Source organism: Zeus faber, assembly GCF_960531495.2.
Source record: "Zeus faber genome assembly, chromosome: 17".
Lineage (NCBI taxonomy): Eukaryota > Metazoa > Chordata > Actinopteri > Zeiformes > Zeidae > Zeus > Zeus faber.
Window position 1 is genome coordinate 29,162,683 of NC_137204.1, and position 22,572 is coordinate 29,185,254.

General features: G+C 46.9%; 1 protein-coding gene across 1 annotated transcript in view; it reads left to right on the forward strand.

Annotated features, from left to right (window-relative positions):
* LOC307243080 (ras-GEF domain-containing family member 1B-B-like) overlaps positions 1-20,835 on the forward strand; it is a 23,004-nt gene extending 2,169 nt beyond the window's left edge. The window contains exons 2-14 of the mRNA XM_080017730.1: positions 4,411-5,034; positions 5,374-5,496; positions 5,749-5,886; positions 6,615-6,830; positions 7,710-7,784; positions 9,143-9,235; positions 9,335-9,437; positions 13,576-13,655; positions 15,224-15,319; positions 18,159-18,254; positions 19,489-19,612; positions 20,054-20,126; positions 20,247-20,835. Coding sequence (XP_079873856.1) covers positions 4,417-5,034; positions 5,374-5,496; positions 5,749-5,886; positions 6,615-6,830; positions 7,710-7,784; positions 9,143-9,235; positions 9,335-9,437; positions 13,576-13,655; positions 15,224-15,319; positions 18,159-18,254; positions 19,489-19,612; positions 20,054-20,126; positions 20,247-20,280 — 1,869 coding nt within the window. The 5' untranslated portion in view covers positions 4,411-4,416 and the 3' untranslated portion in view covers positions 20,281-20,835. The remainder of the gene's footprint in view (positions 1-4,410; positions 5,035-5,373; positions 5,497-5,748; positions 5,887-6,614; positions 6,831-7,709; positions 7,785-9,142; positions 9,236-9,334; positions 9,438-13,575; positions 13,656-15,223; positions 15,320-18,158; positions 18,255-19,488; positions 19,613-20,053; positions 20,127-20,246) is intronic.
* The last annotated feature ends 1,737 nt before the right edge of the window (positions 20,836-22,572 follow it).

The following is a 22,572-nucleotide window of genomic DNA, read 5'->3' on the forward strand; positions in this document are numbered from 1 at the left end:
CTGAGGTAGGTCATTTAACTACTTCCATGGACCCAGTTTGACGTAGGATACCAGAGTAACACTTTGAAGAAATTGCACTTTTTTCTGTGTAGATGTAGAATATTCTTTTACCTGGGTGAATTTGTGAAGCGTGTATTATAGTTTGTACTTGGTATAGTCAAGTCTTCTCTCTCTAGATGATAGATAGATAGATAGATAGATAGATAGATAGTAATTAAGTTATACAAATGAAAATAAAGAAGAATCTGGGATATGCAGTAAATCTACAAATCAACTAAAAAAAAACAGAAAGATTTTCTACATACGATGAACCTGAAAACTGACAATAGACAGTGAAACAAAGCTAGAAATTAACAATAAAAAGTAAACACTGTTAAAATAACAGTGTTGTTTTTCGTCCGATGGCATCTCTCAAACGGTTTGTTTTGTTGACTGTTAAGATTGTTAAAAACAGATTCAGCTCAATGCAACTAGTGCTTCTCTGGTTGAATTCAACACTTTCTGGCTGGGACTGCGGTTGTTATTCTGACGACTTCTAACTACTTTGACTCGTCCCCGGCCTAATGTCCGTTCAAAGTACCGGCGTCATCTTGTCGGTCCAACTCGTCGTAGATGACTGGTGTACTGAGACCACAGAAAAATGAAAACGGGGGTGGAATATTCAAAACGCTGTTTACCACCTTCCTCGTGGATGTCTTTGTTTCTCTGTACAAACCCTGACGCACCTCCAGGTCGGTGAGTCCGGTTTCACCGCAAGGGCAACTGGCTTTGGATTGAAACAATTAAGACTCGCCGTCCCCGTTTAACGGCGTCGAGGCCCCCTGTTCGCCCTCAACCGCAGATCTGCCCAAAGAGCTGCTGGAGCAGTTATTACATCATCGCCCGATGTACGCAATGCAGTCGTAGGATTCCTCAAACATCAGTAGTGATGCAAGACTCGCAAACGCTGCTTTCGTATCGAACAAATCATTTCATTGACTCAGGAGTCATTTAATGGGAGTCACTTCGGCAAAAGAGTCGTTCTTTTGCCTTTTGGTAACTACAGTCAGCAGTAGCAGGCTACAGTAACAACTGTTGCTTCACAGAGTCCGAGTCCGGATTCCCCGAGTCCGAGTCCGGATTCACAGAGTCCGAGTCCGGATTCCCCGAGTCCGAGTCCGGATTCCCCGAGTCCGAGTCCGGATTCCCCGAGTCCGAGTCCGGATTCACCGAGTCTCGATCTACGAACAAAAAGAACCGCGAGTCATGTTTCACAAGTCGCCCGTGCGCCTCAGGCCCCGCAGCCTCTCAGCAGTGACGGGTTTGCCTCTTTTTGACATTCAACTCTCTACTTGTTGGCATTCCATTATAAAAAAGAATTGGACCGAATGAAATGAGAATTCTATTCCTGAGTCAGAGCCGAAACGACTCCTCCGACTCGTTACAGGGACTGAAAGACTCGGACGAATTGAGCAAATCTTTCAGTTTTGTCACTCGTAAGGAGCAGGATCTCCAAAAAGGGGAATAAACGAAACCAGATTTGGGCCGTTGTCAGCAGTGTTGCGCGGTCTGGTTGCCCCGTTGCCAACAAGGGAGAATATTGAAATACGGATTATAGACATACAGGATCGTCATCAACTCAGTTATAAAATGCTTAAAATTCGGCAAGTGAGCTTACCACGTTGAAGTTAGGGTTCCAAAGTTCAACGGCTCTGGTCTCCTCTTTGACAGGTTGCCATGTTTTATGACACTGTTGTTTTTTACATGATGATGATGGAAGCAAATGATAAAAAACGACAATTAAACACAGTTTAATTGCGTGTGTGTGAATTTAATTTAAGTCTATGACGGACCAATGGCCGACTTAAACTCACCCAGGGTGACCACCCTGCTTCCCGCCCTGCTTCCCGCCCTGCTTCCCGCCCTGCTTCCCGCCCTGCTTCCCGCCCCGCTTCCCGCCCTGCTTCCCGCCCGGCCCCCTGCCCTGCTTCCTGCCCTGCTTCCCGCCCTGCTTCCCGCCCTGCTTCCCGCCCGGCCCCCTGCCCTGCTTCCTGCCCTGCTTCCCGCCCTGCTTCCCGCCCTGCTTCCCGCCCCGCCCCCTGCCCTGCTTCCCGCCCTGCTTCCCGCCCGGCCCCCTGCCCTGCTTCCTGCCCTGCTTCCCGCCCTGCTTCCCGCCCTGCTTCCCGCCCGGCCCCCTGCCCTGCTTCCCGCCCGGCCCCCTGCCCTGCTTCCCGCCCGGCTTCCCGCCCGGCTTCCCGCCCGGCTTCCCGCCCTGCTTCCCGCCCTGCTTCCCGCCCTGCTTCCCGCCCGGCCCCCTGCCCTGCTTCCCGCCCTGCTTCCCGCCCTGCTTCCCGCCCGGCTTCCCGCCCTGCTTCCCGTCCTGACCCTTCTCTCAGGCTCATGGTGCAGCATGTTTGTTTTGAACCCGTGCGGTGCGTAGGGGGGTATTTGACCCGTACCCCGTGCGCTCCGTATATTTAATCCCCAGGCACCGATTGTTGTCGCCGGGGCCCCCCCCGGGAACCAGCACAACTTCCAGAGCCTTTGTTTGACTCGGCCTGACGGTGCTGTTGTGAAACGAATGTCACTCACGGGAGGGAGGGCGGGACGAGGGAGGGATTCAGAAAGAACACCAATCCTGTTTTCAGGTTTAAAAGCCGAGTCTAAAAAAACGGTGACTCTTCCTCCCCCGGATCTGTTTGGAGAAGCCAGGACGTCGGCTGAGCCTCGCATCGCAGTTTGGCGGCTGCGAAACGGCAGACATGGCGGATGATGGGGACGCCGGGCACCGAGTTAATACGGCGGATTTATTTGATCAGCTCGTCCCTTTCAGATCAAAATCTCTTTTTGGAGAAAACCATGAGGACAAATCACGCACAGGAACAACAACAACACAAACAGAGCAATTCAATAAGATTCCTCGTAGAGTAGACGAGGGCAGCTGTCTGAACACGGCTCTCAACATAAATACATGTTTTACAAACCACCCTTTTCGTTATTTATCTAGGTCTTCCTAAGGGCCTTTCGTGCACAGATCCCTAAATTAGAGATGTCAACCCTAAACACGTTGAATGAGGGAAACCTGGGATCCGAGTCCTAGCAAGGGGATCATATGACAACAATGACTTTTGAATTTCACCGCTAACGTAACAGGATCTTTGAATCATCTTGACTTGTGATAGATTCCATTCCTGATGCATAGTTTGGGTCCGAACCTGATACAAACAAAGCAGTTACAGTCAGAGTGGTTGGTTGGTTTGTTTGTTAGTTTGTTTGTTTGTTTGTTTGTTTGTTGCTCGTCATGTGCTCTCTGAAATGCATTGAAATGCAGGGGTCTCTCTCGGACCAGATACGAGCCGTCAGTGAGCGCTCGGCGAGTAGTGGGATGGCGTTGTGAGCAGTTCACACCACACGCTCCTCACTCACGGGATATATATAATAACAATATATAACAGTATATATATATAAAATAATATATAACCGTGTGTGTGTGTGTGTGTGTATATATATATATATATATATATATATATATATATATATATATATATATATAATAAAAATACGTAACAGTGTACATATATAATAATGTATAACAGTATATCTAATAATATATAACAGTATATATATATATACTGTATATATTCAAGGAAAAATAGACGAATACAGAAATAGTCAGTTGTGTTGGTCAGAGTGTCAGTCTCTTTTAACGGCGTTGGGAGAAATAGCAGCCGTCAGAGCTCAGTCCTGGAACTGGGCCAGGCGGTTAGTGTGTGTGTGTGTGTGTGTGTGTGTGTGTGAGTGTCACTCAAGCCTTTGTGTATGTTTATGTGTGTCATAAACATACCAACCTGGATTATGCTGGTGGGAGGCCAGGCGCCACAGTATGGATACAGTATTAGGTGTGTGTGTGTGTGTGTGTGTGTGTGTGTGTGTGTGTGTGTGTGTGTGCACAGCAGCTGTGGTTCCAGCTCTGGAGTTAAAGTTCTCCTGGTGCTGAGCTGGGATCAGCTTCCTGCTCTTGATCCAATTATCTGCACCATTTAGACACAATGCTGCCTGCGTGTCTGTCTCTGTCTGCCTGCCTTTCTGTCTGTCGCCCTGCTTGCCTGCCTTTCAGTCTGTCGTCCTGCTTGCCTGCCTTTCTGTCTGTCGTCCTGCTTGCCTGCCTTTCTGTCTGCCTGTCTTATCTGTCTGTCCGTCTGTCCGGATGTCATCTTGCTTGCCCGCCTGTCTGTTTGTCTGACTGAACGTCTGTCTGTCTGTTGTCTCTTGCTCTGGCGCCCCGTCCTGCAGTGTGTGGTACTGCAGCTGGAGGTTGCATTGAGTCCCTCAGGTTCAGCGCCACCTGCTGGTTGGGGAGCATCGCGTGCAGGAGGACGCTGGTGTCGATTGATGCGTTTGGTGTCTAAAGTTGTAATGCTCCCATCGCAGGTTGCCATGCCTCCCACCACGCCGTACGCCGGCAAGTTCGGCCCCTGCGCTCCGTACACCAATGGCTGCGCCACCCAGCCCCACAGCCCCTACCGCAACGCCAACACCGCCTGCCACCATCACCACCACCCTCCCGCCACCACCCAAGCCCAAGCCGCCAAAGAAAACCTGTACAACAACGGCTACGGGGACGCCGAGAACCCCTACGACGTCCCACAGCCCCGCGGTCTGTACTGCACCGCGCCCGCCACCGCCGCCGCCAGGGAGCATATTTACAGCAGCGCCAGCGCCTGTCCGAGCGCAGAAAGCCGGTACTGCACGTCACAGCCCCACCCGAACCACCCGGGCTCCGCCTCCTGCAGCGGGCGCCTGTACCGCCACTCCAGCACCGGCTCCAGCAGCGACCGCTACCGCAACGCGTCCGGCACCAGCTCCGGCAGCGACCAGTCGTCCTACCGCAACAACGCTGCTGTCGCCGCGGCGGCCAAGGAACGCCACTACGGAAACGGCAGCGGCGTCACCGCCAGCTACGGGGAGATGTGTTACCACGACAACAGCTTGGTGTCGGGGTCCCTGGAAGCGCTGATCCAGCACCTGGTGCCCACGGTGGACTACTACCCTGATGTGAGTTCCAAGCACACGCTTTGGACGAGAACAGGGGTCCTCAACCTCTGCTTGCCCTCCTTTTAGGTGCCAAAATTCTCAATTCACGACAGGAGCAATTCAGCTTTTCCTTTTATTCTTACTTTTGGAGCCCGGCTTGGCTAATTGTTTGCATGTTTAGACCTTGGAGCGGCAGATTGAGGCTGGGTAAGAATCTTTCTTGACTTAATAACTCGTCTGTGGTGCAGATCTTCCAGATTGCACACCGGGAAAGTGTTTCATGTGAATGAATATGCATAGACTGCTGCTATGACGTCCTGGATGTAAAGATCTGTTTCTGTGCTGCTTTGCGCCCCCTAGAGGTCGTACGTGTTCACCTTCCTGCTCAGCTCGCGCCTCTTCCTGCACCCGTTCCAACTGATGACCCGGGTGTGTCACCTCTGTGTCGAGCAGCAGCTCTCTGGAGACCCCCTTCTGGACAAGGTGGGAATTACATGATGTCTGTCTGCCTGTCTGCCTGTCTGTCTGTCTGCCTGTCTGTCAATCTATCTATCCATCCGTTTGTCTGTCTGTGTGTCTATCTATCTATCTATCTATCTATCTATCTATCTATCTATCTATCTATCTATCTATCTATCTATCTATCTATCTATCTATGTATCTATCTATCTGTCTATCTGTCTGTCTGTCTGTCCATATATCTATATGTTTATCTGTCTATCTGTCTACCTGCAGATCCGTATCCGTGAGGTTGCTCCTAAACTGGTGCAGCTTCTGACCGAGTGGACGGAGACGTTTCCTTACGACTTCAGGGACGAGCTGATGATGCGATGCCTCAAAGACATGATGCACCACGTTGCCCGCGGCGACGAGGTGCATACTGCGCTCTTATCAACATACGGGAGGAGTTATAATTGCTGTATAATCATAAAAAATAAAAAAAAATACCTATATAGATTAGAACTGTTTATGAATTAAAATGTTTAATATGGAGGGGTTTGTGGATTGCCACTGGAAATGCTTGATGGCAGTTAAATTTGGGGAATTGAACAAAAACCCTTTCTATCATATTATATAATATATATAATAATATTCCACGTCACAGAAATGTTTTGTTCCTCTTTTTTCATTTTCTGAATCTAAAGCACCATGGGCTCAAAGTGACAGGACACTGCGTTACTAAGTCTAAACTCAACATACAGTAAGCACCCAAAAAAAACAGCGCTCAGTTGATTTGGACCTTTTTGATTTTGTAAAAGTCGCCTCAGCTTGCAAAACTGCGAGCTCCGGCAATTACCGTGGAGATTGGTTGCATTCATTTGTGCGATTTCCACGAAAAATATCATGAATTCTCATCCCGGGAAGGACATGCACACGCACACAACCATATGACAATCCCATTTACCGTTATTCATTCCCGCCGTTATCCCTCCGGGTCTTCTATGGTCGTTTCCAGGTGGGGTCACTTGGTGGGGTCACTTGGTGGGGTCACTTGGTGGGGTCACTAGGTGGGGTCACTAGGTGGGGCCACTGGCTGGACCAGCTTGACCAAGTAGTATTGCGTGTGATAACCTATGTCAATGCGTGCATGTTATCCCCAGTACTCGTGGCGGGCCATGCAGCAGATGACCCAGCGGCTCATCAAGCGCCTCTCGGCCCTCGGTCAGTACGAGGAGGCGGTGGCCGCGCTGGTCGCCGTGGCGACGGAGCGCCCCGCCTCCCTGAAGAGCAAGCAGTCGTCGGGGCAGCGCTGCGACGTGCTGAGTGTCTGCGACGACGCCTTCGTCCTCGCACAGCAGCTCACGCACATCGAACTGGTGAGACAGCCACACGGTCGCTTCCTCTACATAACCCCACAGGGTTGCCAGGTCTGACCGTCTGGCTGCACCTTATCCTGCTTTTTACACACTGCTTACTGAATACAATGATACATGGAGATGCCATACTGATTAAAAAGGATTTAATAACTTGTATGACTAGTATGAATGTTTTTATTACTAGTATGGCTGTCTTTATAACTATTATGACTGTTTTTATTACAAGTATAGCTGTTCTTACATCTAGTATGACTGTTTTTATTACTAGTATGGCTGTCTTTATAACTATTATGACTGTTTTTATTACAAGTATAGCTGTTCTTACATCTAGTATGACTGTTTTTATTACTAGTATGGCTGTTTTTACAACTACTATAACTAGTTTAATAGCTAGTAGGTGTGATGTAAATGAAACACCTTGTTCTGTTGAACAGCTCATGGAAGCTCCTTGGCTGGAGGTGGTAGCGTAGCTGTCCTTGTTCTGTTAAACCATGGGAGCTCCATGTATTTCCTTAAAACCTCTCTCAAAAAACCAGGGTGGGAAGGGGAGGAATCGAACCGTCCCTGGGTGGGAAGGGGAGGAATCGAACTGTCCCTGGGTGGGCTCAAGCCGCCAACCCCCTGGCGAGCGGCCGCAGGCGCTAACCGATTGCGCCGCAGAGACTGTGGGAGGGGCTTAGAGACGTACTGATTCGATTGGAATCGAACCATCAATCTAAATGCACCGTTTCCACCGCTCTTCGAACGTCCAAAGCGGCTGAGGAGGAAGGATTCCTCGTTTTCACAGATCCTACTTGAGCGTCTGATACTCCCCTCCGCTCTGATCAGCTGAGTGGCTCTAACTCCGTCTCTTCTGTCCTCCGTCACCTCTCCATCCAGGACAGGCTGAGTTTCATTGGTCCGGAGGAATTCATCCAGACCTTCGCCATGAAGGACCCTCTGGAAAACCACAAGGTCAATATCCATCAACATCAGTCTATCTGCATTGTATATTAATCAATAAATAAATGTATATATCAATCTATCTACTTGATACAATAATCAATCAATAAATAAATGTTCTTAACGATCTATCTACATGATATATTATTCAATCAATAAATAAATATATATATATCAATCTATCTACATCTGTATCAATACAGATAAGATTAGGAAGTACTAAAGCAGCTCAGCCAGGGAGCGTGATGCAGGGATACTGTAAGTACAGTAAGTGAGAATATGTACACGGGTTGTCAAAATATGTAAATATTGGTATTTATTACATAAAAATGAGTACGTCTAGCTCTAGAAATATACTGTGTATAAAAAGAAAAGAAGAATAATGCAAACAACAATAAAAACACATGTATGTGTAAAATATATATACAGTAAAAATATAGTGTAAAATGTATATTGTGTAAAATTCTCTGTGATGACCATATTGATATATAATGTAAAAAGTAATTATTCCAGTAACCGCTCCATCCGTCCTGACGGAGGCTGTTTGACAACACGCTGCGTCCATCGCTTCACTTCCTGTTGCATAACATCCCTTTGTGTGGAGCTGAATGAGTCAGAATGGAGAGGCTAAAAGAGGGGTGGAGGGGTGGAGGAGTGGAGGAGTGGAGGAGTGGAGGGGTTTGGTGGGCAGCCTGCGTTGTGTAAGGCTTCAGGAGAGACTCGTTGCGTAATCACCCTAAAAAGCGCAGAGTCAGGTGGAGTTTATTTATTTAAAGTGCTTTTACCAAACTGCACCGTCACCAAAATACACAACGGCATGACATCCAACCCCTGGGGTGTGTGTGTGTGTGTGTGTGTGTGTGTGTGTGTGTGTGTGTGTGTGTGTGTGTGTGTGTGTGTGTGTGTGTGTGTGTGTGTGTGTGTGTGTGTGTGTGTGTGTGTGTGTGTGTGTGTGTGTTAAAAATTAGTTTGATCATTTTAAATCTAATCTCCGTGTGGTTGCCGTGTGGGCTTGGGCAGAATTAAGATTGAATCCTCAAACTACGTTTTTTTTAATTGTTTTTTTATCCACCAGGAGTAAAGAGTACTATGTGATACTAAAAAGTACTATGTGATATGAAAGAGTACTATATGATAGTAAAGAGTACTATATGATAGTTATGAGTACTATATGATATTAAAGAATACTATATGATATGAAAGACTACTATTAAAGAGTAAAATGTGATATAAAGGGTACTATTTGATATTAAAGAGTACTTTGTGATATTAAAGAGTACTGTGTGTCAGGAAAGAGTACTCTGTGTGCACAGGGTATGAGGGATGGATATGATTTGATGGATACTAAGCTTCGTACTTTCCTCCCGTAGGGATTCTTCAGGAAGCGCAAGACCAGCAACCTGGAGGCGTACGTCAACTGGTTCAACAGACTCAGCTACCTGGTGGCTACTGAGATCTGCATGGTGAGACCTGTCTGTCTGCCTGCCTGTCTGTCTGCCTGTCCGCCCGCCCATCTCCCTCCCTCTCTTCACCTTCACCTACGCTTCCTCCCCCTCATCCAGCCGGTGAAGAAGAAGCACCGGGCTCGTGCTGTCGAGTTCTTCATCGACGTCGCTCAGGAGTGTTTCAACATCGGCAACTTCAACTCCCTCATGGCCATCATCAGTAAGTATGATATAACTTCCATAACAATAATAATAATAATAATAATAGATAAACCAACAACAGCAACAGCAATACACCTGACACCAGTATCAACACCAATCACAATGTTTCGATGGAGCGTGGCATCAGTTTGTGTTGTCGCTCCTCTTCACGTCGGCGTGACCACCAAAACGAGTTGCAACTTTCCGAGTTTGCAATGAACGCAGCTGCAATGACCACGCCCCATACTGCGCTCGCGGTTCTTCCTCGCGTTCTGGCAAAAATGCTCCGACACTCAAACCCCAACGCCGACACGACGCAACGTAGTTGTGTGGTTGACGCTCAACAAAGAGAGAAAGAGAGAAGACGTCGCCGTTTGGTGGTACTTCAAGGTGAAGAAGATTGGTTAAAAGACCTATTCATGCCCTGACAATACTCCAACATTGTGCAGACTGTGTTTGTATCAGTGTCACTACAGCAGCGTCTGCTCTGCTGCTTCATGGTGCAAAGGTTCCACTCCTTTTTGACACTCGCTTCTTGACCATTCACTCAGTAAAAGCAGTCGTTCCATTTGATTCAGTTGGTTTCATGCGCGCTGAGTGAAGGAGGACTTCCAGTGAAGCACAGTGAAAAGAGTCGCACATTTATTATGACGACTTTATTTTGGAACGGCAAGTACCACATCAATACAGTAGAAAGGTATATTTGCACTTGAAGTGAAAATGACTTTGATTTGAAGGTTGAACTGGACATTTCCATGTTAGTTTTAGGTTGTGTTCTACTAAACCTCAATGACTTACAGGTTGTATTCTACTGAAACTTGGTGACAGTTCCATGTTGTATTTTACTGTAACTCAGGGACAGTTTCATGTTGTATTATTGTTCCACAGTGAATAATGAACAGTATCATATATGTTATTGCTGGCAGTATATTAGTATAATATCTATCAAATTGCATGGCTCCGTATGTGCAGCTGTCCTGTCACGTGAGCGTCATCACATCACTCCATGTGTCTGTCGTTGACGTACAGCAGATCGACCCAATGACACCAAATGATCCATGATATGAACTCAAAATGATGGGACGACAGTGCACAAGTTATTTAATAGTCAATGTTTTATTATCAACATACAACTGAAGGAAAATCAGAATCGGCCAAAATCAGAACCAGCAGGTAAGACTTCAGTCACCTGCATCGGTCAAGGGAATTGCAAACGGTGCATCTCTAGTTGGTAAACGTTTTCGGCAACTTTACGAGATGATGCATTTCAAGGGGTATATCGTAGTGAGATGAATGTGTACACTGTATATAGTATTACTATATGAATGTGTATACTGTATATAGTATTACTATATAAATGTGCATACTGTTTATAGTATTACTATATGAATGTGTATACTGTATATAGTATTACTATATAAATGTGTATACTGTATATAGTATTGCTATACAAATGTGTATACTGTATATAGTTAGCAGTAGTAGCTTGCATACCATGTGGTTATCCTGGTCAGGAGGCGGCCGTCGCTCTGTTACACTATGGTGGTCGTCACAGTATTTTGCCTGGGTTGCCAGATCTGCCTGTGGTGCCGTCCTGCCTCACGGTGTCTCTGTGGAAGGAGATCACTCCGTGTGGAGGTTCCATTCCAACGCATTCAACACTGCTTGTCCCTCGCACACATTTCTTCCACTTTTTAAACCTTTGGGGCTAAAATAATACGGACGCGTTTCGGACCCGCTGATCTGGAGCTGCAAGCCAACGCCACGTGTGATGTCACAAACACGGAACATGTTTCGGAGTGTTTTCGACTCCTACAGTTTGTGGTGGTGACTGGCTCCAATGCTGCAAAATGTGCAGGGACACGGCACCGGGTTTAATGGAACACAATGAGTTTATATTTACAAATGGGGGAAAAAAGATAAAATACCAAATGAAGAGCCAGTATCTGCAGGTCCTTCAAGGGTCTTAAAACATTTACATTACATTTACATTTAGTCATTTAGCAGACGCTTTTATCCAAAGCGACTTACAAGGGAGAATAACATTCAAGCTACATGCGACAGAGATTAGTGTAACAACAACATTAGTGTAACAATAAATACTGCAAGGTGGTGCTAAGTAACCATTCAAAGGCCATTCATTAGTATTTAAATGTTGTTTTTTTAGACCTTAAAGTCATTAAATAGTATAAAATTAGAATTTATGAGGTAATCAAAATGTCCTCAAACTGAATTTATTAGGTCATCATTTCAGTATTAACATTTTATCAAATTTTATTTATCCATGTATTTACTTATGTGAACATTTGTCAAATGACTGGTCTTAAAAAGGTCTTAAAACTACAACATTTCGACTTGTATTTATTATGATGATGATTATTATTGTTATTAACAATTAAAATAGTATTCTATTTTATTATTATTATTATTATTAACAATATAAATAGTATTATATTTTATTATTATTATTATTATTATTATTATTATTAGCAATATTAATAGTATTCTTTATTATTATTATTATTATTGTTATTATTATTATTATGATTATTATTATTATTATTGACAATATTAATAGTATTCTATTTTTTATTATTATTATTATGAGCAATAATAATAGTAATATTAATAATATTCAATTTTATTATTATTAGCAATATTAAAAGTATTCTTTATTATTATTATTATTATTATTAGCCTATTTTCCATAAAATCTTTGTCAGGCCATATCTGAGGTCCTCCCAATCCACAAATGGGTTACAACAAGAAATAACAGGAAGCAGCAGAGAGCTTCCAGACGCTGTTACTTCCTGACGTCATGTTCAGTGATAAAACTAATTCAAGCTAAAACAGAAATAATAATAAAAAAGCAGCAGCAGAGAAAATTCAATTCCAGGAAAAATAAAGTGAATTACCAGGACTGCTGCACAAAGCAGGAGAAAGGGATCTTTTAAATATTCACATTTTGTTTACAGTTTATAGTTACTAACTGTATTTTTCTATTTATTTTTTTTATCAACAATCAAGCGTCCGGGAATCAGGAATGGGATCAGTGAATAGATTTTACTCCATGCCCTTCACCACAACATGACATTCATTCAAAATTATTCATTTTTCTGCAGTAAAATCTTTTTATTTTATTTTTTTCATTATTATTATTTTTTCAATCTCCTGCCAATGGAAAAAACAAGATGCAGACCATCTTCCGGTGTGGATGAGGATGTGGACCCCCGGTGGTCCTCTGTCAGCGGCCCGACGGCATGTGTGGAGCGGAGCAACCCTGTGGTCTGGGAAGGTTTTGGTTTTTCTCTGCCGCCCACCTCCACGTTTGAGCCGCGTCCGTGGATTCTGTGTGCGGTGGCTTTCCGGGGCTCCGGTGGCGGGGGTTGTTGGCTGAGGGGTTTCTTGGGTTTCTGGCTCTTGACTTGGCGGTGCTGTCGATTGGCGAACCTATGGGAGCCCACCGCCACCCACAGTGGCTGGGGGTGGGCTCCCATAGGTTCGCCGTCGATGACCTTCTCGCTGCCTCCTGGAGCTTGGGCGCCGCGTCTCCTGCTGTGACACCTTTCCCGTTGCCAGGAGAAATGCCTGTTTTTCTTCCTGGTGCGTCGCGTTCGGCGTGAACGCGCGGGAAAGGGGGCGTGTCATGGTTCCGGTGTGACTGGGAACGAAACAGAAGAGGAGACAGCAACTTAAACAATCGACTGTTCATGAGCGCCGGACGAGCACCGGCAGCACAGGCAGTTGTTCACTTTTTGTTCACCCCTTTGGATTTGAAGGTACCCCCGACTGGCGGTGCTCACTCAGGTTGTTCCCAGGTGCTCAGTTTCATCAGCAGAGAAACAATCCCTGAGTTGGTTCCTTTGTGGATCCTCGCTTCAGAGTGTCCTTTCAGGTCATTTTGTGCAAAACAATAGTTTTTAACTCCTTGGAAGGTCTTGGAAGTGTGGTGAAAATATGTTGCAGCTGCTATAATCCTCTTTAGGCTCTTTGTAAATATATATGTCCAGGTTTATTCTACTTTAAAAGGTATTTTTTCCAGTTTTACAACAAACGTTTCAGGAGCTCATGTGAGCATGACCACTCCCTCTCTCTCTCGCTCTCTCTCTGTCTCTCTCTCTGTCTCTCTCTCTCTCTCTGTCTCTCGCCCCCCACAGCTGGAATGAATATGAGTCCTGTTTCTCGCCTGAAGAAAACTTGGAGCAGAGTGAACACCGAAAAGTTTGAAATACTAGAGGTGAGTAGTAGTACTGATATACTGATAGTAGTACTCATATAGGGAGTAGCAGTACTTATATACTAGTACTGAGAAGTAATATTTACAGTATATACTACTAGTAGCACTTATATAGGGAGTAGCAGTACTTGTATACTAGTACTGAGTAGTAATATTTACAGCATATACTAGTAGTAGCACTTATATACTGAGTAGTACTAACTTCTACTACTTTCAATCTCTGACTTACTCAGATAATTATTGATTACTAGGATATTATCCAAATGATTTTCTCTTGATCAATACTAATACTACGACTACGACTACTACTACTACTACTACTACTAATAATAATAAAAATAAATAATAATAATAATAATAATAATAATAATAATAATAACAATAATAATAACAGAAATCACTGCACACTGAACTACACAGGGTGCAGTTCAGTCATGTCAGGTAGGTATTACAAGTTTTGGGGGCGCTCTGTGATGCTCTGCGTGGACGTTGGGAGCGGACCGGGGGGAGTCGCTCCTTCCACAGATTCTCTCTCCTTTTCCGCGGGGCCCCGGGTCGGGAGGGGGGCCGCTTCCCGTCTCGACTGAGGTGTTAGGAGGCCCCGTGCCCGCTGCGTGCTGCCCAGCTCCTGCCGTGCCGTCGGCCGCTTGGGCCAGATGTTTTGTTGAACGCGGTGCGAGTGACAGTTTTCAGTTTTTCCTTGAAAGGCGGCGGCGGCTCCAGCCCGGTGCTCCGTCCTGGTGACGCTGGGCTTTGGCAAATCTCGCAAAATTCCAGTCGGCGACTGCTGGGGGGGGGCAATGGTCACCAGTTTATCTGGGAAGGGTTATGGTTATGGTTATGGTTAAGGTTCGGGTCATACAGAGCGTCAAGTATTGTGGCAAAGGAGGGAGAGGGGGGGCGAGCCTCTGCCTCTTCTCCCTCTCCCTCCCTCTCTCTGTCTCTCTGTCTCGCTCTCTCTGTCTCTGTCTCTCTCTCTCTCTCTCTCTCTCTCTCTCTCTCTCTCTCTCTCTCTCTCTCTCTCTCTCTCTCGCTCGCCCCCTCTCCGCTCCAGTTTCAGAACATGGTAAACTGCACTGACACCGTTTCCATTCTCTGATTTTTCATCAATGTCAATCGCCATTGATGACAGACGATTTGGATTATTGATGATTTAATGGTAAATCTGCCCAAGCTTGGTGACCGGGGTGTCGGCACTCACAAGCGGTTGGAGGGGAATGACGTCAAAAGTAGAAGTGTGGACTTGTGTCCTTCTGGATGATGATGTCACAAAGCGCTCCGGAAACAAACAAAATCACAACAGTTTTTCGCGCATTTCTGCTCCGGATGTGGATCGATGTCGATCAAACCACAAGACGTCTGAAACGTCCCGGTTCTAACCAGACCCCAGCCAGGTATCTGCATACTGCCCTTGTCCTGCTTCAGATTCACTTTTAGCCCGAAAAACGCTGAGATTAGAAGAAAACAGGGCTGGAATCCTGGTAGTCATGATCACAACGATAATAGTAATACTACTTAAGGTGAATATATCAATGCTAGTGTTTATTTTTCTGTGTTCTTTTCCTCAGCACCAAATGGATCCATCCAGTAACTTCAGTAACTACCGCACGGCGCTCCGCGGCGCCACGCAGAGGTCAGAGACAGCGCACAGCAGCCAGGAGAAGGTGAGAGGGAGGGATACATTTCAGAACTGGTAATAATAATAATAATGGTGATAGTAATAATCACAAGTACAAATAATAATAATAATAATAATAATAGTAAGTAAATATAGCTGCAGGCAGCAGTACCCGCGGTCCAGGGTAGCCGGGCCAGGGTTGACGTGTTCGTGGAGGAGTGTGCGTTGGCTCTGTCCTCTGCTGTGTTTTGGGGTGTCGTTGTGTGCTGCGCTTGCTCTCGGTGTGCTGCCAGGGGGCTTTCCTTCAAACATAACAAACGTTGATAGTTATGAAATAATTCCTGTTGATTGCGTATGGGTAAGAGTTTGCATGTTATCATCATCGCGGCGTATTAAATTTCCCCAATGTCTTTGCTTCCGAGGACAACTGACGTGCACCAGAGTGAGTTCTACAAAATAAGAAACCCAACGACGCCACCGTCAGAACTTGTTATCCGTTACCAAAGCAGTTGGTGTGATCCGCGGTGAAAGGGAGCGAGAGAAGTCCAAGTGGAGGGAAAAGAAGTGCATGCAAAATGTTTTACGGAGCAGTAGTTGGACAGAAGAAGAGGCCAAAATATAGCAGCAATGTGTGTAAATGTGGTGCGACATATGAGACGTGGTGTGTTACACGAATGAGGCCATCGTTACGTGAACTGAAGAAACAACTCATTTTTCGGCATTATCCGGCGCGGTCGCTGTCGCTGTGCCATCCATGTCAAGTTTGGTTTTGTTAGTGACTGTACTGGTGTCAGTGTCGGTGGCGTGGAAGCAGCCGCCCCGGAGGAAACGTTCCTCACTGGTACCGGTGAGCATGTACTCGTCCGGGTATTTCTGCAGCGCAGATGTTGGAATTGTGATGGTAAAAGTCAGAGTTGCGTCGTCGTCGAAGTTTACAGTGCTACCGATGTACGTCCGGCAGGAAGTACCGAGGCGTTTTCCCTTGCGCCTTTGACAGCGGTGGTTTTGGGTGGTAATGTGGAATGTGGAAGGTGTATTGTCGTCCTCCAGGCGACAGCCATGTCTGTCTGTTCAAGCGCTGAAGGCTATTGAGCAGCTGTTCCCATCCGCGGCGATAGTGGCGCCGCCCCTTGCGGTCGCCTACGCCGGCGCTCCGGTCAAAGCCATAAGAAGTGTCAACACTGACCTCACCAGGGGTCCTCACTGAGCCACACACATAGGCTCCACTACCTTGGATACTGTACCGCATACTGTGTCACTGTTCTGGGTTGTTCGGCGATGCCGTATTGCTGCGCCGTACTGTTGTATACTGTGCTGTATTATCCCAAGCACTACCTCACTTCATTCACATGCCACTTTAATGCACATATCTGTATATACATAATTATTTTATTTCATTTCATTTTATTCTATATATTTTTATTTTATTCTATAAGTATTCGACTTACTGTATTATGTTTTAGGAGTCAGTTAGTGGGTTAGGGTTAGGGTTAGGGTTAGGGTTAGGGTTAATGTATGAAAGTATGTATATGTATGTGACGAATAAACCTCTTGAATCTTGAATCTTGAATCCCTCCTGTTGGAGGTTCATGTCAGGGACGGTGTCTGGGATGGACATGTCTGACATCAGCAGAGTTTCTGTGTTCTTGGTACATGTGACGCTTGCACCGTGTTGTTGGGGTTTCTGTTGGGTTCGTCCGTCTTTCACTCATTGAATCTCTTTACACGCAGATGTGGAGTATCAACAGGCGGAGTTAAAGGAGCTTCATCTCGACTAAATGTTGTCAGAGATTTGAGCAGCTTCTGGAGGTGTTATTTCCAGTTGCTGTTTCTGAGATTTCAGTTTCAGGAATTTTTTTAGCCTTTTTTTTTTCCCGGAGGGGTGAGCGGCTGACGTCTAAAGCAGCACGTTCTGCTCATCGTTTCTTTGCCGCCTTGGAATATGGATTTCTGGCATCGGGAACGGCCAAAAAAAACAAACACTTCAAAACACATGCCTTATGGCTGTTGTTAGTAGGAAGTGGTCAGGAAGATTGTTTACATGGATGTCTCTGGAATGTCTACAAATTTTGACAGTGGTCATTTGTATTATTTGAATAGTTATTGGGGTTTATTTTGTAGAACTTACTCTGGTAATACTCCAACGGCGCCATGTTGGAACTGCCCCGAATACAAATCCTATTCAAATTGTCTGTGGATCCGTCGAATTTATGACGTCTATAAAACTCTGACATCAGACCCCTCTGCACGTGCCGCCATCTTATAAAAAAAAAAAATATATATATATATATGTGTGTGTGTGTGTGTGTGTGTGTGTGTGTGTGTGTGTGTGTGTGTATATATTTATGTGTGTGTGTGTGTGTGTGTGTGTGTGTGTGTGTGTGTGTGTGTATATATATATTTATATGTGTGTGTGTGTGTATATGTGTGTGTGTGTGTGTGTGTGTATATATATATATTTATATGTGTGTGTGTGTGTGTGTGTGTGTGTGTATATGTGTGTGTGTGTGTATATATATATATATATTTGTGTGTGTGTGTGTGTGTGTGTGTGTGTGTGTGTGTGTGTGTGTGTGTGTGTGTGTGTGTGTGTGTGTGTGTGTGTGTGTGTGTGTGTGTGTGTGTGTGTGTGTGTGTGTGTGTGCAGTATATCTATCTAACTATAAAGGAAGGAATCTCTCTGTATGTGCTTGATTTCATCCGATCCACTTGACACTTGGCGGGTGAATCGCTGGGGACCCAAGGACATGCTGTGTCCAATTTGGAAACACGACTGTGATGTTCTTCATGTTTTGAGTGGGCACTGCACTAGTATATTATCAAATAAGATAAGTACATCAAGTGTAATAAGTATAAAGTATAGAGAATATTGTTCTTTCCTCCAGATGGTGATTCCGTTCTTCAGCCTCCTCATCAAGGACATCTACTTCCTGAACGAGGGATGCTCCAGCAGACTGGACAACGGACACGTCAACTTCGAGGTGCGCAACTTTTACTTTGAAATCCCCTTCTTCAGGAAACTGACTGAGCAGGAAGCGCTGTGGAGTGTGAAACACTACATAGTGCATGTTACTAGCAGATGGATGATGGACGGATGAGTGGAAGGGTGGATGGATGGAAGGGTGGATGGGTGGAAGGGTGGATGGGTGGGTGGATGGACGATGGATTGAAGAAAGATAGAAAAAATTAAAATTCCTAAAAGCAGATAATAATAATAATAATAATAATAATGAAAATAATAAAAACAATAATAATAATAATAATAATAATAATAATAATAATAATAATAATAATAAAGGGCAGTAAAGGAGCGACTTGCTTTTATTGTGGGAAAAAAACAAACATTATCTTTGCCAGAGGGGAACGCTGGTAGTAGGAGGCCAATGATGTTGTACCGATGCTTCCTGTGTCTTCCACGGAGACGGAGAAACCTTGTGGCCATCCACCCTCTGTCCTGTGAGCGCCTCCCCGAAGCGCCACCTTCCTCCGTCGACATAGCTTAGCTGCCGCCTCTGTGTCCGCCACGTGGGCGTGGTCAAGATCCGCCAGTCAACCAATAGGATGTGCGTTCACTGGGAAGCAGGCGTGGGGAACAGGTGCTGACGGCGCGGTTGGTTGCAGGCAGGCCGCGCGCCTCCATGCGCGCCGCGCGTTTGCCGCCCCGCCCGACCGCACCGACACACCTCCGTGTCCGTGGGTGGGGCCGTGCGTGCAGCTGTCCTATCGCACGAGCGCGATCGGGTCACGTGACGTGTTTGTCACGACGGACAGCGGATGCACGCCGCGAGGCCTGGACCCACCTCGGACGGCAACTCAAGAACGAACGGAGAAAAATACAGAATACCTGTAACGGATGGTCCTTTCATGCGATCGATCGGCCCCGCCCCTAATAGGAAGGTGGGTGGATGGATGGAGAACAAGATGTACCATATATTTATAAAAAGTAATAAAAATACATTTTATTAAAATATTTGCCATAAATCTTGATGAATATATGAATAAACAAAACATGATGTTGTGACCTTACTGCCTACTGTGATATCACAGCGCCCCCCTGTGGAGGGAATTTATAAAGCATTTTTTAACAGAGAGCTGTTGTTTTTTAAGCTGCGGTGTTTTAATGTATTCACTCAGTCATAAATAATAATAATAATGACAACAACAACAATAATAATTATAATAGTAATAATAATAGTAATAATGTTGTCTCCATAGAAACTGTGGGACGTGGCCAAGCTTGTGAGTGAGTTCCTGGTTTGGCGTCAGGTTGTTTGTCCCTTCAGCCGAGAACGACGCATCCTGCAGTTCCTGCTCAGCTCCCCTGTGTTCAACGAGGAGGGTTAGTCCACCTCTCCACTCCTCTATACCTCCATCCCTCCACCCCTCTATACCTCCACCCCTCTATACCTCTATACCTCCATCCCTCCATCCCTCTATACCTCCACCCCTCCACCCCTCCATCCCTCTATACCGCCACCCCTCCATCCCTCTATACCTCCACCCCTCCACCCCTCCATCCCTCTATACCTCCATCCCTCCATCCCTCTATACCTCCACATCTTCATCCCTCCACCCCTCCATCCCTCTATACCTCCACCCCTCCATCCCTCCACCCCTCCATCCCTCTATACCTCCATCCATGTCCATCCCCTGTCACTAGCTAGTGACGCCATCACCATGTTTGTCTGAGTTTTGTTTTGTGTAGTTGTGAACATAGTAGTATGAGTGTATTAGTAGTTGTGTAGTATTATATGAATATGTCTCTTCTCTCCTCCCTTAGAGCTGCATCTGGCGTCGTACGAGAGCGAGGGACCAGAAAACAACATGGAGAAGGACAACCGCAGGTCCCTCAGGTCAGTGTGTGTGTGTGTGTGTGTGTGTGTGTGTAGAGATAGTATAGTAGTAGTATATAGTATAGTAGTAGTATATAGTATATATATGTATTAATAATTGATATCATCTCACTCTCTCAGATCCTCCCTCCTCCATCGGGAGAATCGCTCCTAAGAGGTGGAGGTTCTACATGAAGACAAACCTCCATCAAACTGTTGTATATATACTGTAAATAGGAGGCTTCTGGTGTAGACTTCAGGACGTAGATAAGACCACATCAGACGGACTGCGTCAGACGGACTACGTCAGAGGGTCTACGTCAGGTGGTGCACCTTCGATGGACTACGTCAGATGGACTACGTCAGATGGGCTACGTCAGATGGGCTACGTCAGATGGACTACGTCATATGGACTACGTCAGGTGGTCCACCTTCGATGGACTACGTCAGATGCTACTTGCTTGATGTCATCTTTCAGGGCTGAAGTTGACATGAAGCCAAAAAACTCTGGGAACACTCCAGTGTTCTCCACTCCACCTCCATCACCTCCTCCACCTCCGGAAACGCTCACGTGAGGCCTCGGCCGGTGGCAGGTTTGAGGCGGGAGCGGAACCCGACGAGCTTCTTCTACGTCCTGGTTCTAGACGCATGTGGAGTAAGGGCTGAGCCGGCCTCCTCCGCCTTGTGGTCTGCTTGACTCCACCCGTTAGCTGCCCTCAGCTGCCTACGGCTCCACCCATCATCTGGCATCGTGCGGTTGCTTGAGGGTTGATCTCAGTATTCCATTGTTATTCAAGTCGCCAAGTTGACTGAACGTTTACATCTGGCTCCCAACAGGGAGTTGGGATCCGGTGAAAGGGAAGTTCCTCTTCTCAGACCAGACGTTCAAAACAGTCCGTCCGCGTGTAGCGGCAACCGAGACGTCGACCGAAACCGGCAGCCTGCTTATAGAGCCGCAAGAGCTGCCGCCTCAACAACGCAGCTCTTGCGATGTCGGAAGGTGCGTTCCCCCCGGTTCCTCGGGGGCTAAGCTAGCTGAGCGGCCCTGCATTGCGCTTACACAGTTAGTGCGCGGCCCCGTCTCTTCTCGCGCCCCGCCCGTCTCCGGGTGCACGGCGCAGAACTTGGCGTCGCTTCCTCCCGTCCGGAACCCCGGGCGCAAGGGACAAGGGGCGGCCGGCTCCCTGGAAACATGGCGCTCCTCGGGAGGGCGGCATCGCGGTTCTCGTCGCCTCCCTTGGTTCTGCGATGAGTTTGGCACCGCCGATGAACGGTGCCGGGGGGAACCGCGTTGGGGTCACAGGGGGAACCGCGGTCGCGCGCCAAAGGCACGCCCTCGGCGCCGGGGACGTGTTTTCCTGCGCGGTATTGTAAGTGAGGGTCGTCGGGCTCCCCCTTTTAAAGGTGTCCCTCCATACGCTGTTTGGTATCAGGAGCCAAAAGGAAACATAGTCACCGTCTGTTTTGCGTTTTCCGTGAGCCTCGTCGGTGCAACGTAAACGCTGCGTTTCGGGAGCGAGTGCCACGCGAAACCCGTGTGCGGCGCGAAGCCCGCTCCACACCGAACGCGTCATCGGGCGGCCGTCGCGGGTGACCCGCCTCCGTTTTGCGTCACAAAATGTCGGGGGGGAAACAGGGAGCGAGTAGTCTGCGGCGCCGAGGGGGCGGGGCTTGGCGCCGAGGGGGCGGGGCTTAGCTTGCACGGGATCCGACTCTCCGTAGGAACGGATGGACTTCCGGTCTGTTCTCGCCGTTTGTCGGAAGCGGTGTGAAGCGGCCTCGAGCCAAAGGGAACACAGCGACGTCGGGCTGAGGTTGGACCTGTCGAGCGTCGGGCTGCAGTTCCTCTACTGAGCACCAGACGCCGCTGCCCCAGAAAACCTCCGTCTGGGTGGAAGTCAATGGAAAAAGAAGAAAATTCTCACTGGAAATACTAGAAAGAGACGATATAGGAATAAAAATATTTGTTTTCCTCAAGACTTGAGGGTCTTCGCGCCCGCGTTTACGTCTTCTGTTTTTGGTGGTTATTTAAAAAAAAAAAAAAAAAAAAAAAAACGTTCCATAAAGAGGATGTTAAGGTTTACAGAGCAACGCAGGCCAAGGCTCCGCCCCCCTGCCCAAGGCTCCGCCCCCACCCAAGGCTCCACCCCACTGCCCAAAGCTCCGCCCCCCTGTGCCGCCCAAACCTGGATCCTTCAGGCTCCGTCCCGAGGTTCTCCGATCGTGACGGAGCAGCGGCGCTAAACGGGATGAACGCATCGGGCGACGTGGAAGAACTTTGGCACAATGCTGCGATACGGACGGAGGTGGAGGCTTTTACGCTGTCTCACCGTTTCAAGAGCGCAGAGGGTAAAAGGTGGAGACAGGAAGTGGAGGACGTCGTGCTGTTTTATCTTGCTTTTCTTGTTTTTTCTGGGTTGTTTCTTTTTCAGTTTATTTTCATTTTTTTTCTGTTTTGTTCTGTTTT